The 14,474-nt window shown below is 45.9% G+C and overlaps 1 protein-coding gene across 4 annotated transcripts in view; it reads left to right on the top strand.

Annotated features, from left to right (window-relative positions):
- Positions 1–882: 882 nt before the first annotated feature.
- Positions 883–14,474, top strand: part of AFG3L2 (AFG3 like matrix AAA peptidase subunit 2) — a 56,213-nt gene continuing 42,621 nt past the window's right edge. Inside the window, exons 1-7 of one of the 4 annotated variants that reach the window (XM_077270165.1) lie at positions 883–1,061; positions 3,584–3,674; positions 3,832–3,888; positions 4,528–4,646; positions 6,790–6,942; positions 7,529–7,603; positions 8,501–8,625. In XM_077270165.1, coding sequence (XP_077126280.1) covers positions 918–1,061; positions 3,584–3,674; positions 3,832–3,888; positions 4,528–4,646; positions 6,790–6,942; positions 7,529–7,603; positions 8,501–8,625 — 764 coding nt within the window. In that variant the 5' untranslated portion in view covers positions 883–917. Of the gene's footprint in view, positions 1,062–1,135; positions 1,361–3,583; positions 3,675–3,831; positions 3,889–4,527; positions 4,647–6,789; positions 6,943–7,528; positions 7,604–8,500; positions 8,626–14,474 lie in introns of those variants that run through there. The other 3 variants (XM_077270166.1, XM_077270168.1, XM_077270169.1) reach the window with 3 other exon arrangements.

Consider the following 14,474-nt stretch of genomic DNA (forward strand, 5'->3'; position numbering starts at 1 on the left):
ACAGGACAAGACGGTCTAATCAAGACAATTTGCTTCTTGCAAGTGTCTATAGTCCACACTGTACACCAGGGGCACAAGCTGCTGACTGACAGCACTGATCACAGGGGCAGCTGACACATAAGACAATAGGAAGTGGGCGGGATTAGGGGCAGCTGTCACATAAGACAATAGGAAGTGGGTAGGATCAGGGGCAGCTGTCACATAAGACAATAGGAAGTGGGCGGGATCAGGGGCAGCTGACACATAAGACAATAGAAAGTGGGTGGTGATCAGGGGCAGCTGACACATAAGACAATAGGAAGTGGGCGGGATCAGGGGCAGCTGTCACATAAGACAATAGGAAGTGGGCGGGATCAGGGGCAGCTGACACATAAGACAATAGGAAGTGGGCGGTGATCAGGGGCAGCTTTCACATAAGACAATAGGAAGTGGGCGGTGATCAGGGGCAGCTGTCACATAAGACAATAGGAAGCGGGCGGGATCAGGGGCAGCTGTCACATAAGACAATAGGAAGTGGGCGGGATCAGGGGCAGCTGACACATGAGACAATAGGAAGTGGGCGGGATCAGGGGCAGCAGTCACATAAGACAATAGGAAGTGGGCGGTGATCAGTGGCAGCTGTCACATAAGACAATAGGAAGTGGGCGGGATCAGGGGCAGCAGTCACATAAGACAATAGGAAGTGGGCAGTGATCAGGGGCAGCTGACACATACGACAATAGGAAGTGGGCGGTGATCAGGGGCAGCTGTCACATAAGACAATAGGAAGTGGGCGGGATCAGGGGCAGCTGACACATAATACAATAGGAAGTGGGTGGTGATCAGGGGCAGCAGTCACATAAGACAATAGGAAGTGGGCGGGATCAGGGGCAGCAGCAGTCCCCCTGACCGCACTCTGCAGTGGTCAGTGCTGTACGATGCCGGTGCGGGCCTGTATAGACAGGCTATTACTACGATGCACACCGATCACCCCGGTAATACACGTGACTTCCGGCACGCAACTAAGCCTTGTGGTTAGTGGTTACAACAATCATGACGTCACGCCAAGGAGAGATCACATGGTCAGTACTGTCACCAGACGGCACGCCCACGTCCCGGAATGTCATCAAGCCACGACCGGTAACACAGGTCTGTGATTGGCTGCTGGCGGTGACGTCAGTGGTCCGCGCCAGTAGGAGCCCGTGGAGGTCGTATTGGGAGAAGTGATGGTGCTGACATAACGTGACGGCTGCTCGGCGTCTACAGACGGGTCATGGCTCACCGCTGCCTGCTGGTGCACGGGCTCTGCCGTCCTCTCACCGGGGCGCTGCTTCCCGTGCTACCGCACAGCCGGCGGGTGGGGGCCTGCTGCTTGAGGAGAGTGAGTCCCATTCCTACTCTTTCCTATAGCGCTACGAGACATGTCAATGGGTTGATAGTGGCGCCCCCTGGTGCTCGTTAGAGCGGCCATTGTGGTCTACACTTTACACTTCTCTCTGCTGCTCTTGAGCTCTGGGGGTCTCATGCACCCACTCCTCAGTGACTGTGGGAGATTGGGGCACACCTGAGCCTCAGGAGTCAGCCACTAACACTACAGTCTGGGCACACAAGCCTCTGTTCTGTTCCATTACAGCCTACCCTCTCCTGGGCCTTGGATCTGGGTGTAAGGTGTCAGCTCTGTGTCTCAGGAGGGTCGGGGAGGACACGGTGTACGGCACCACGCCCTCGTGGGCGGGCGTCCCCTCTGGTAGTGGGCGGGCGTCCCCTCTGGTAGTGGGCGGGCGTCCCCTCTGGTAGTGGGCGGGCGTCCCCTCTGGTAGTGGGCGGTCGTCCCCTCTGGTAGTGGGCGGGCGACCCCTCTGGTAGTGGGCGGGCGTCCCCTCTGGCTGGTGCCATCCACAGTGCGATACAGTAACAGCCACAGTGAAAGGTTAGTGGGCCATGGGGCCACAGCAGTAAACGATCACTGCAGCCCCTACATTCTCCGGATTGGCAGCAGTCAGGGCCACTGACAGATCAGTGTTCTGCCCTTTTCTAGTGTAATACTCAGAGATGGTAATACCCCTGTGTGCGAGCAGGACCTGATGTTGCAGATCTCTCCAGTGCTCTTCTGCTTTGTGACATGTTGATTTCCTGATGGAAATGACAAGAGTTATTAGTTGTAGCTGCTCTACTAACTACTAGTATATCGGTATTCTTGGAGGGTATAGATCTGTTGTGATGTCATTGGATGTATATATGATTTAGACCTAGGATTTCAGAGATGAATTTATAACTCTGGTGGTTACTTTTGGAACACAGCATTTGGCTGGTTGAGAGTCGTCTCCCTCGCGTGGGATTTTGGAATGCAATACATGAGCTTTCCTAAATGTGATGTGGAAACCTGTATGGAAAGCTTTAGGAGAAACTCCAAAAGGTTTCACACGTTTTCCTGTTTTGATCAAATCAGGGAGTCAATTGATCGGAGGCAAGGGCGCACAAGCAGGGTCTGTTAGTGTACGGGCTTGTCTGAATCTCAGATGCCCAGTCATACGTCTATATTACAACCACCAATATAAGGGAAGTGGGAATGGATTAATACATTACATTGCCTAAGAAAGAAGATATTTAATTTGGCATTAACAATGTTGTAAATTATGGATTCTGCTGAATTCCTTTCAGACTGGCCCTGTCCAGTTTACTACACTTTTAGAAACAAAGGAAGCTTAACACAAAGATACCTTTACAAGGCCCTGTGTTATTGCTTTTATGAATAACACTTATAAAGCTAATACTAAAATACAAAATTAACAAATATATATTCAATAGTTTAAATAATAATCAAAGAAAAGTAGAAATTAATTACCATAACAAATTAAAGTTCAGTTCCTGAAGTAAGGCTACGTTCACATTTGCGTTGTGCGCCGCTGCGTCGGCGACGCAACGCACAACGCAAACAAAAACGCAACAAAACGCACGCTAAAACGCTGCGTTTTGCGACACATGCGTCCTTTTTCGCCGAAAGTTGGACGCAAAAAAAATGCAACTTGCTGCGTTCTCTGCGCCCAACGCTTGAGGCCAAAAAAACGCATGCGTCGCAAAACACTGCCCAACGCATGTCCATGCGCCCCCATGTTAAATATAGGGGCGCATGACGCATGCGGCGACGCTGCGGCGCCGAGCGCTAATGTGAACGTAGACTAAGGCTTCGTACAGACAGTGTGTCTGAAAACGGAGGCAATTTGGGACACATTACACTTCTTGTTTAAAAAAAAAAAATAGTTAAAAACTATGTCTGCTTAAGATGAAAACTTACCATGAGAAAAATTTTGAGAAGTATATTAGCCTACAGTCTGTAAGGAAAATTATTATATAATTAGTAGGGTTAAAAAAAGACACATGCTCATGAAGTTCAACCAAGGGATGGGAAGGAATATATAGAATAGGGCTTAGACATAGCCGTAGTGCATGATCGAGTCTGCCCTAAAGAGCTAGTTTTTTTTTTTTCCTGCTGACCCCGAGTGTCGATTGAATGGATAAAGTAAGTGGGTAAACAGCTCTGTTATCTGTCTGTAGTAATCAGCTGTCTCTAGGAGAATTGACATGAACTGTCTTTGTTTTTCAGATTCAGACTCAAGCCAGGGATGTCCGAAAGAACGCCTTCCTGGCCAATGTTCTAGCTGCATACCAACGCCTGTGCTCTCAGCCCCCTAAAGGTTTGTTCTATTGGTCTATGTGCTGGAGGGAGCACAGCAATCACTACATTCATCATTGATGAGCGATTGCCCAGTCAGAGCTGGAATATAGTATTACGTTATTCGTAATCCGATTTATTAAATTGTTTGTGCTTCACTCGGTTTTTACTTCTTTCAGGTTTTGAGAAATACTTCCCAAATGGCAAAAACGGCAAGAATGCAAATGATACAAAAGGTAAATGCTCCAGTGTTATTATGGATCATCTGTTTTTGTAGGTTATATCAATACCTGAAGGAAAAATATATATGTATACAATACGGCATGATACAAATATATGACCATCTTTGTAACAAAGCTCTTGAAACTCATATTGCGGAGAAACCCTAAGATTCTACAAGGAGCACAACTGTGTATCTACAGGATAAATCATAAGTGTCTGTGTGAATGGAGATTAGTGTTTATTTCTAGTTTTCTGTGTAGTTTTTCATACACAAAGTGAGACATTTCTCAAGAAAAATGCCCCTGAATTCTGGCATAATTTGTGCCAAAAACTGACTTTCATGACGTGCGCCGTATTTGATATGTTTTAAACCCTTTTTCCAACTTGAACGCCTAGGGGTGTGTGGATTCTGAATGTGTGATACTTTGTGCCAAAATTGTACCATATCTTTCTGCCACAAAGTAAGCCAACTAATAGTCAATGTCAAGTTAGACCAGGCAGTCTTAAAATTATCTAACAGCATAAAACACTTTGATCACTTTTGTGAATTTTAAGACTGTCTAGTCTGTTTGCAGTGTCTAAATACTATACATCTTTGATAAATATGCTCTAATAAGTTATTACTATTATTCCTTTTTTTTCTTTATATGAAGTAGGTGCTAAAGAAAATGAGAAGACTTCCTCAGGTGGAGGTGGTGAGTCAGGTGGAGGTGGCAATAAAGGTGGAAAGAAGAGTGGGAAATCGGATGATTGGTGGTCAAGAGTGCAAAAGGTGAGCTCCTTTTCAGCTTTATCAATTTTGAAAAGCGCAGAACGTAGAAATTAATGATTTAGTTTCCTAGGGATTAGTGATGAGCGAGTATAATCGTTGCTCGGGTTTTCCTGAGCATGCTCTGTTGATCTCCGAGTATTTGTAAGTGCTCGGAGATTTAGTTTTTGTTGCCTCAGCTGCATGATTTACAGCTGATAGACAGCTTGAGTACATGTGGGGATTCCCTAGCAACCAGGCAACCCCCACATGTACTCAGGCTGGCTAGCAGCTGTAAATCATGCAGCTGTGTCAACAAAAACTAGATCTCCGAGCGCTAACAAATACTCGGAGACCACCTGAGCATGCTCAGGAAACCCGAGCAACGAATATATTCACTCATCACTACTAGGGATTCTTCTGCAGTCACTGTGTGTGTGAATGTGACTGCAGATTACAGAATTGTGAGTGTTCAATGCCTGAGTTCCCCTTGCAAATAGGAGGTTACATTACCACAAGTATGCGATTTGCATAGTTGTGGTCACATGCTGACTACATTCTCATCTGCTTCTCTCAATGTTTGATTCAGCTCTAAATGTTTTTTTTTTGCCTTTTCCTTTGCACATCACTATATTGGAAGGGGATTTTCTGGGACTTTGATATTGTTTGCCAATCCTTGGGAAAGGTCATTAATCAGATATGGTGGCTGTAAGTTCTTGCTGTCATAGACTTGCATTGAATAATGACTTCTGGCTCGCCCAACCAACACTGTAGCGATCTAGCAGGTCACAAACAGAAGCCTGGTAAAGAGTACATAATGCCAAAAGTTAGGCCATTGATGTTGATGGCTTTTCCTAAAGAATGATGTTTAACCCCTTAGTGACGGAGCCAAATTTTTGAAATCTGACCAGTGTCACTTTATGTGGTAATAACTCTGCAATGCTTCAACAAATCACAGTGATTCTGAGATGGTTTTTTTCGTGACACATTATACTTTATGATAATGGCAAATTTCGGTCGATATGTTGTTTTTTTTTAAAAAAATATCAAAAATTTGAGAAAAATGTAAAAAAAATTAGCAATTTTCAAAATTTGAATGATTATCCCTTTAATCCAGATGGTCATACCACAGCAAAACATTAATAAATAACATTTCCCACATGTCGGCTTTACATCAGCACCATTTGTAAAACGTTATTTTATTTTGTTAGCATTTTAGGAGGTTTAAAAATGTAGCAGTAAATTTTCATTTTTACAAGGAAATTTACAACATTTATTTTTTAAGGAACTATCCATGTTTGAAGTGCCTTTAGGGGTCTCGTATATTGAGAAACCCCCAAACGTGATACCATTTTAAAAACCGCACCCCCTGACACATTGAAAACTGCAGTCAGGTAGTTTATTAACCCTTCAGGTGCTTTACAGGAATTAATGCAAAGTGGTATGATATAAATGAAAATGTGTATTTTTACCACCTAAATGTCTGTAACTTCTGAACAGATTACTATAGCTGTCAGACTCTAAGGCCGCTATTTGGTCGTGAATTGCCATCGCAAACATCAGAACCACGCAATCATGATCTGAGCGCACCAGTTGGGATAAAGACGGAGCCCCCACACACTGTTAACCATTTATAATGATGTAGTCACTATTGACAGCAACATCTAAGAGGTTAAACAGATCTGGACGGTGACAACACTGATCGTGGCTGCAGCAAGTTGTCAGCTATAGTGTACAAACGACAGCTGCTGGATTGTCACCTGTATGGGGATGTTATTCTATTATATCTCTGGTCAGTTAAAAGACGTATTGGCAGTCATTAAGGGGTTAATGTCAAAATCCCAGGAAACCCCTTTAACCACTGCTGTTTCTGCCAACAGCCAATGTCATTGATGTACAGTTATTTATAGGGGTGCAAAGGAAAAGTGGAGCAGTTTCCCATACTTAGTATTTAAATTGCTGATTTAATTTGCCAAAAAAACTCTTAACAATTAGTTCTGCAATCTTGTTGGTTTCTGTTGATGACATTATTTTTCTTGCACTAGCTTTGACATATTTTTTCTACTGTCTATATAAGGTTTGCAAAACGACACCTTAGTAAAAAAAAATTTTGTTTACTGTTTGCTCAAATAAGGATTTTTATGACCTTTTAATCTCTGATTTACAGGGTGAATTTCCTTGGGATGATAACCAGTTCCGATACTACTTTCTAGCATGTACTGGATTTTGGGCTTTTGCTACTTACTACATCTTCTTCAGGAAGGTTCCCGTAGAAATCACATGGAAAGACTTTATAAATAACTACTTATCGCAAGGCCTGGTGAGTGTGGAGAGCCTCACCTCTGCAGGGGTCAGACTAGAAAGAACTTACTGGCATCTTCATAGTCAGCACACAGTCTACAAGCTAAACATGAGATCATCAGAACATGTATCATTCATACATCCAGGTAGATTCTGTTTCCAAAGTGCAATGATACGAAGTTTGGTGGGTTAAGTTTCCTGCCAAATATTGTGTCCGTACATCTCCGTAGAATGTGTGCTGCAAATAGATATGAGGGTCGCTTGTCATGTTTTTTTTTTTTTTTTTTTGTTATGGCATAAGCTATCAAGCATACCGCAGCCTTTCAAATTTGGCAGAGAGGTTAAACCGTATATGGGCATTTTCTAGCCGCTTACTAATTCCTGCTATTCACACTGTGCTGTGAAATGTATTAATTACATGAGGAACACCAGGAATGGCTCAATGCCTAGTGCTTACAAATGATGCTCCAGGATTTTTTTCCCATGAGAAACACAAGTATTTACTAAAGGAGACAAGTCGGGGATCTGACAGTTGGGGAAACCAATTATTTGTCATTTCCTTTAATACCACAACAGAGTATATCACTGTTCACTTTCTTTCTTAGGTGGACCGTCTGCAAGTTGTAAATAAACGTTTCGTAAGGGTTGTGCTTATTCCAGGAAAGTCTAGTATGGAAGGGGTAAGAGATTTGTGATTTATTATAGGAATGTGTCTAAGTAACTTCCGTTACTTAATTTGTAGTATTGGGTGCTTGTTTTCTCCCAATATGTTTTTTTTTTTTGTTTGTTGTTCTTTTAAACATTTAACTATTTCTTGCCTGGTCGTTGAGTATGTAATCCAGGATGGGCATAAGTTAAAGGAGATCTACCAAATTACATTAGTAAAATTTAGTTTCTGAATATCTCATAATTTGCGTTATAGTTGGTCAAGTCAAGAAGGCTGTAGCTCACATTGGTCTCTATTAAAAAAAAAAAAAAAAAAAAAGGTATACCCTTTAGGGTATGTGCCCACGATCCGTAATAGCAGCATTTTGGACACAGCTCACCAGCGCTGCATCCAGAACGCTGCGTTCTAGGTTACAAGCACAATGGATTTGATTCATAGAAATCCCATGGCCACTCTGCTTCTATTTAACGCTGCGTAACCTCATCCACAGTGTGGGTTTAAGAGCCGCAGCATGTCAGTTATCTGCAGTGGAGACACTAGTCTCTGCTGCGTAGTCTCACCCCTAGCCATTATTTATATGCGGTAAATCTGCATGGTTCAGTTAACACATGCGGATTTACCTCTCTGATTAGAACATAGCGTTTTGGATGCAACAAAAATATGCTGTGTCCAAAACGCTGCTAAATCCTGATCATGGGGACATATCCTTAATGGCGGGGCATGCAACTAACTATATAGCCATAACACTATAAGACGTGTAAACATGTGCAGACGGGTTCCGCTGAACTTGTCTGGAGATATTTTACAGCCTTCTTGTTAGGAATACGATCAGTATGTTTGGTAACCACAGTTTCTTGAGCAGTTCAGTTTGTGATCTGTTGTATTTTTTTTTCTCTGTTTTTACATGTAGAAATATGTCTGGTTTAATATTGGCAGTGTGGACACATTTGAAAGGAATTTGGAAACGGCACAGCAGGAGTATGGTATAGAGCCAGAGAATAGAGTGCCTGTGGTGTACACAGTGGAAGGTGATGGGTAAGTTTAAGTTCCCTGTCTGGTTTTGGACTCCTCATATTTAACACTTCAATTTTTCCTCATTTAATGGATGAAAAATGTCTAGCTATATTTTGTGATATAATGAATTATTCCCAATGCACACATTTGTTATGTATCTAAAAAAAAAAAAGCGTGCCTGCTCTTTGGATGCTAAGAATCATAGTTTTTAATACCTATGGAACAAAACACATAGGGAATGGAACAAAACACATAGGGAAGATTTATTAAGTAACTTGTTGTTAAAATTCCATTGGCGAAGAGTCATCATGTACAGTGCTCATCATAAATGAGTACAGCACAACAGACTTGTCAGAAAACCTTTAGCTTCCTGTCAGAATCAACTTTTTTTTTTTTTATGGGATACCAAACTACAAAATACACCCACAATTGTGGGCAAACAAAAATTGTTATTTTGTGCACCAAAAAAGTAATCTTCCTAACATATTCCAAGACTATGTTGCAAAATTGAGTATATCCCAATGAAAGTCATAGGACCAAAACAAAGGTTTAGGCAACGTGCACACGTTGCGGATTACTCTGCGGATTTTCTCCTTCGCCTCATTGGGGGACACAGACCATGGTGTATGCTGCTGCCACCAGGAGGCTGACACTAAGTATTACAAAGAAAGTTAGCTCCTCCCCTGCAGTATACACCCCTCTGCTGGCTCCCAGCTAACCAGTTCTTGCTTAGTGTCCGTAGGAGGCACACGGACGGGTCTGCTATTCAGACCCAAAGAACTCTTTTTTTCCGTTTTTTTACTTTTTACTACGGTCGAATGGGGCGACGGATTCTTTCATGTTCCGATCTCCTCGAACCATCAACAGGCGAGCACGGGAGTTTTACCTCTCCGTATCCTCTCCTGCGACGTGGGAAGCCACTGCCTGAGCTGATTCTAGGGGCGACGGGCCCCTTCAAGGGCACCGATCTCCCCCCTCCCTTATCAGACGAGCACTGGAGTTTTACCTTCAGTATCCTCTTCTGCAGCCAGGCCTATTGCCGGACATTCAGCCCTGTCCACCAGGTTTTACCCTCGGCTGTACAGAGGCACCTTCCAGCGTGGCGTCCGAGCAGCCCCCACTGCATCACCACTGAAAAAGCGGATGATGGAAGGAGGCAGACGGTTCCTCTCCACCCCTCTTCTGCAGGGATGGTGGATGGAGGCTCCCCAACCCTGCATCGGCCTATCTACCCGGGCACAGCTCCTACCTGCAGCATCTGCCATGGTCCCCCTCCATATTGGGGTAAGTGCTCCGTGAGATTTGGGTGTTCCGAAGGTCAGAGGAGGGCTCCATAGCGACTGGGTCCCCACAGAGCTTCGCGGCACTTTTCCCCCTCAGTCTGCGGGTGCGCGCCGGCCGAAGCCATAACTTTAGTCCCCGGCTTCGGCCCTGTTTAGGCCGCAGCCCGGGAGGCCCCGCCCACCGCTTGCTCCCTTCTAGCGGCTCCGCCCCCCTATTCAGGCGCTTCTCGTTCCAGACGAGATCTCGGCGGCCATCTTCCTCCTCCTCCATTGCGGTCACTATTTCTTCTGGAGGGGGCTGCGGCCGGCGGTTTTTCAGCGCTGAAGTCAGCGCTATTCCAGTCGGGGGGACTCAGAACCTGAGTAAGGTGAATCGCCCCCCCCCCCCCCCCCCCTTATATACTTAAGGCTGCAATTTTCTGGTGCTCCTGCACACTACAGAATGTATAGTACAGTATGCTGGCTTGCAAACGGAGAGCTGTGAGTTCCCAGCACGGAAGCTCTCATGACTCATTCCCTGGTGACTCATTCCCTGGTGACTCATTCCCTGGTGACTCATTCCCTGGTGACTCATTCCCTGGTGACTCATTCCCTGGTGACTCATTCCCTGGTGACTCATTCCCTGGTATTTGCTACTCTGCCTCGGTAGTCGCTGGGCCCATAGGTGCATCCCCAGCTTTCCATGCCTTTTTATTAAACCCAGGACCAGCATTCCCTGGTCTTAAGGGTCCCCTAGTTTTAAAAGGGTCACATCCCCAGCATTCTCTGCTCTGCCAGAAGCCGGTCTCTTTTTCCTTAGTACTTAATCAGGCCAGTATGCCCTGGTCTTAAAGGCACAGGGCCAGTAGGCACTGGTCTTAAAGGCACATGGCAAGTGTGCCCTCGTCTTAAAGACACATGACCAGCATCCCTGGTCTTAAAGGAGCATGACCAGCTTTTTTTGTTCTTAAAGGCACATTACCAGCTTTGCTGGTCTTTAAGGCACTTGTTCCTACATTCCTCTCATGACCAGTATTCCTGGTCTTAAAGGCACGTGACCAGCATGCCCTGGTCTTATAGACTCGTGACCAGTATTCCCTGGTCTTAAAGACACGTGTCCAGTATACCCTGGTCTTAAAAGCACATGACCAGTATGCCCTGGTCTTAAAGGCACGTGACCAGTATCCCCTGGTCTTAAACGCTATAATCAGTATGCCCCGGTCTTAAAGGCACATGACTAGTACGTCCTGGTTTTTCAAGGCCATGACCAGTATGCCCTGGTCTTAAGGGCACGTGACCAGTATCCCCTGGTCTTAAACGCAATAACCAGTATGCCCTGGTCTTAAAGGCACATAACTAGTACGTCCTGGTTTTCAAGGCACATGACCAGTATGCCCTGGTCTTAAAGGCACGTGACCAGTATCCCCTGGTCTTAAACGCAATATCCAGTATGCCCTGGTCTTAAAGGCACATGACTAGTACGTCCTGGTTTTCTAGGCACATGACCAGTATGCCCTGGTCTTAAAGGCTCATGTCCAGTACGCCCTGGCTTTTAAAGGCACACGACCAGTATGCCCAGGTCTTTAAGGCACGTGACCATTATGCCCTGGACTTAAAGGCTCAGGACCAGTACGCCCTGGTCTTAAACGCAAATGACCAGCATACCCTGGTTTTAAGGGCACATGACCATTATCTCCTGGATTTCAGCATGCCCTGCTTTTAAAGGCACATGAACAGTATTTCATCTTACAAAAGGCACAAGACCAGTATTCCCTGGTCTTAAAGGCTCATGGCCAGTAACCCCTAGCCTTAAAAGCGCATGACCAGTATTTACTGGTCTTAAGGGCACATCATCTATCCTAAGCTGGTCACCCTAACTGAGCTCTGGAGCACTCACATGCTCCCTCTCCTACAATGGGAGCCGTCGGCTAGCAGGGGCCGCAAGTATTCTAGAAAAACGTACAGGTTCTAGAAAATCTCCATCAACATTTGACGGTGATGCACTGGAAGACCTCTAAGTAGGATACCATACCTGGTCGGAATTTTATGGGCGACGGGTCCCTTTAAGGGCTCCGATTTCCCCCCACACCTTCAACAGACGAGCACACGGAGTGTCGCCTCCATGTAGCTTCTTCTGCATCCAGGTCTATCGCCACAACCTGCCCTGTCCACTCGGAAACCTCAATTCTGAGGATGTACTGAGGCACACATTTGTGGCGTCCCAACAAGGAGGTTTTTCCCCCCTTTGTATCAGATGCAAGAAAGTGGACGATTCCTCTCCACTTCCCTGTTAAGAGATGGTGGATCGAGGTTTTTTATTTATTTTTATTTTTTTCCTTATTTTCTTCTCTGCACGATGGCAGAGACCTGCTGGTCACAGTCCCGCATTCTGTCACTTGACAGACTCGCCGGGCAGAATTTCTTGCGGTATTCCTACCAGTATCCTGACCGGTGTATCATCAATTACGATTCCACAGACGGTCGGATAGCAGGTCTAGTTAGTTCCGTCCTGTGGTTTCGGGTTTAGCGCTCTACCCTTCCTTAGCCGCCACATGGGTTGCTTGACCAAAGGGAGAGAATGAAAGTCTCCGGGTCCCAGACCTTATCTACTTCGTTCCACAGTATAGCTGGCCAATCAAATCTTCTGAGCGGGAGACTAGCAAGGGATCGTATCTCTTCTTCAAGCTCAACCAGCAGTGGAAGCATTGGCCAGGACAGTCTAGATCTAAGGGATCTTGGTTCCAAAATGGAGGGAATGAAAAGTATCTCCATTTCTGGACCCCAAACTTCTAACAACCTTTGACAGGGCCCTCTCTTTTTTCGGATGGAGTTCCTCCGCTCAGCCACTACTTCAACAGAGAACCGTGGTTGTTTTCTGGCATCCATCGTCATCCGGGATTCTTCCCTCACATACCTATTTCTCCTCTCTACTATAATCTCTTCGCCTTTCCATTCGCGAACAATATTTTCACGACCTGGCCCTTCTGCCTGGCTACCACACCAGAGTGGTCGCAAGGGTCATGACGGTTGTCATGCGCTTCTTGCACCTTAGAAACATGGTCGTCCTGCCCTACTCGGTCGACTCTCTAGCCGCTCTACAAGGACTACGCTAAGTCGTCTATATCACTTGCAATACCCTCTCTCATGGGCTAGCAGCTAAACTTAGACAAGTTTTTTCCTCATTCCCAGCCCAGCAGATCCTCTTTGACGATGATCCTGCACAAGAAGGATGGTAATTCTCTCTCTCGAGTCAAGGTCGTGGCCCTTCAACACGGAGCTTGTGCACTTGATCACTCATTCCCTCGGTTCATTCAATTAGCTAGGAGGGTTCCGAGCAATAAGATGAAAACGGAAGTAGTTTTCTTTTGCTCCGCTCGTTTTCAGCAAGTCAATCAGGCTTTCAAAAGGTAGTTTCTAAGCTCCTTCCTCATCCAGAGCCTTCTTCTGGTCCAATGGTTATTAGGGATACCAATGCCCGTCTTCTTCTCCCGATCATTTCTCTGGGGATCTGAACAGTACGGCCAATCCCACAGCAGGTCCACTGCCCTTAGGCGGGTCAACCATCCGTCTTCAATTTGGATAATGCCACGGCTGTGCCATACGTCAATCATCTCGCAGGTACCCACAGTCAAGCGCCATGGCCGAGGTACCTCGCACTCTCTGATGGGCCGAGATCTATCATTCGGTGATCTCAACAGTACATGTCCCTGGAGTAGAACACTGGGCGGCTGACATATTCAGCCGTCAGGGTTTTCTCCTCAAGTGAGTGGGAACTTCACTCGGAAGTCTTCCTTCACATCTGCCTTCACTGGAGTACTCCAGATGTAGGTCGGATGGCGTCCAAGCTGAACGCCTATGTACTCCAGTTCATGGTTTGGCTGCAAGATCCAAGTCCATCGCAGTGCATACTCCGTTTCTTCCACGGTACCAATTTCCATAACTCCTCTTCCACTACGTCTGAGACCTTTTTGGAAGCGGAAAAGGCCCCCAGTGATCCTGGGAGACCCGCACTGACCATGTCAGGTTTTCTCGCTTGCGGTACTAGTATTTCTCCGTCTTATTTCGTCAAAATTGGAAATATGGACCTTCTCGCAGGGAGTCTCCACCTGTAGTTCTTCCCTACCGCGTACCGTTAGATCTGGGGGACCTTAATGGTCCTGGGGATCTTACAGTACACTCCTTTTTCGATCCAGAAAGACTTTACGATAAGGGAACGTCACTCCCCTTTCTTCTATGCGTTCTTGTCATCCTGATGAGTCTTCAGAGCTTCCCACTCTGTTCCTTTCAGTCTTTTTTCCTTATTACCATCTATGCATCGTTGCCCTCAAGCCATCCCATTCCCTCGTTGCCAAGGTGGTTTTGTATTCCCACTGTTGCAGGGGCATCGTCCTCTCATCTTTCGGCTCCAGTCCACACAACGGAATGGGTTCTCCATAATCTGGAAGAAGTGAGTGCTCCAAGTGGGTACGTATCGAGGACGGCGTCCTTCCAAAGGTTGGACACTTTGCTTGGGCTTCTCGATGGTAAGTAGGCTTCCCGATGGTCACCGGAAGGGTTTAGCCGGGTTCATCGGCCACGTTAGCCTGGTGGATTCTTTTCACCATCCAG

The sequence above is a fragment of the Ranitomeya variabilis genome, chromosome 6, assembly GCF_051348905.1.
Source record: "Ranitomeya variabilis isolate aRanVar5 chromosome 6, aRanVar5.hap1, whole genome shotgun sequence".
NCBI classification, from domain to species: domain Eukaryota; kingdom Metazoa; phylum Chordata; class Amphibia; order Anura; family Dendrobatidae; genus Ranitomeya; species Ranitomeya variabilis.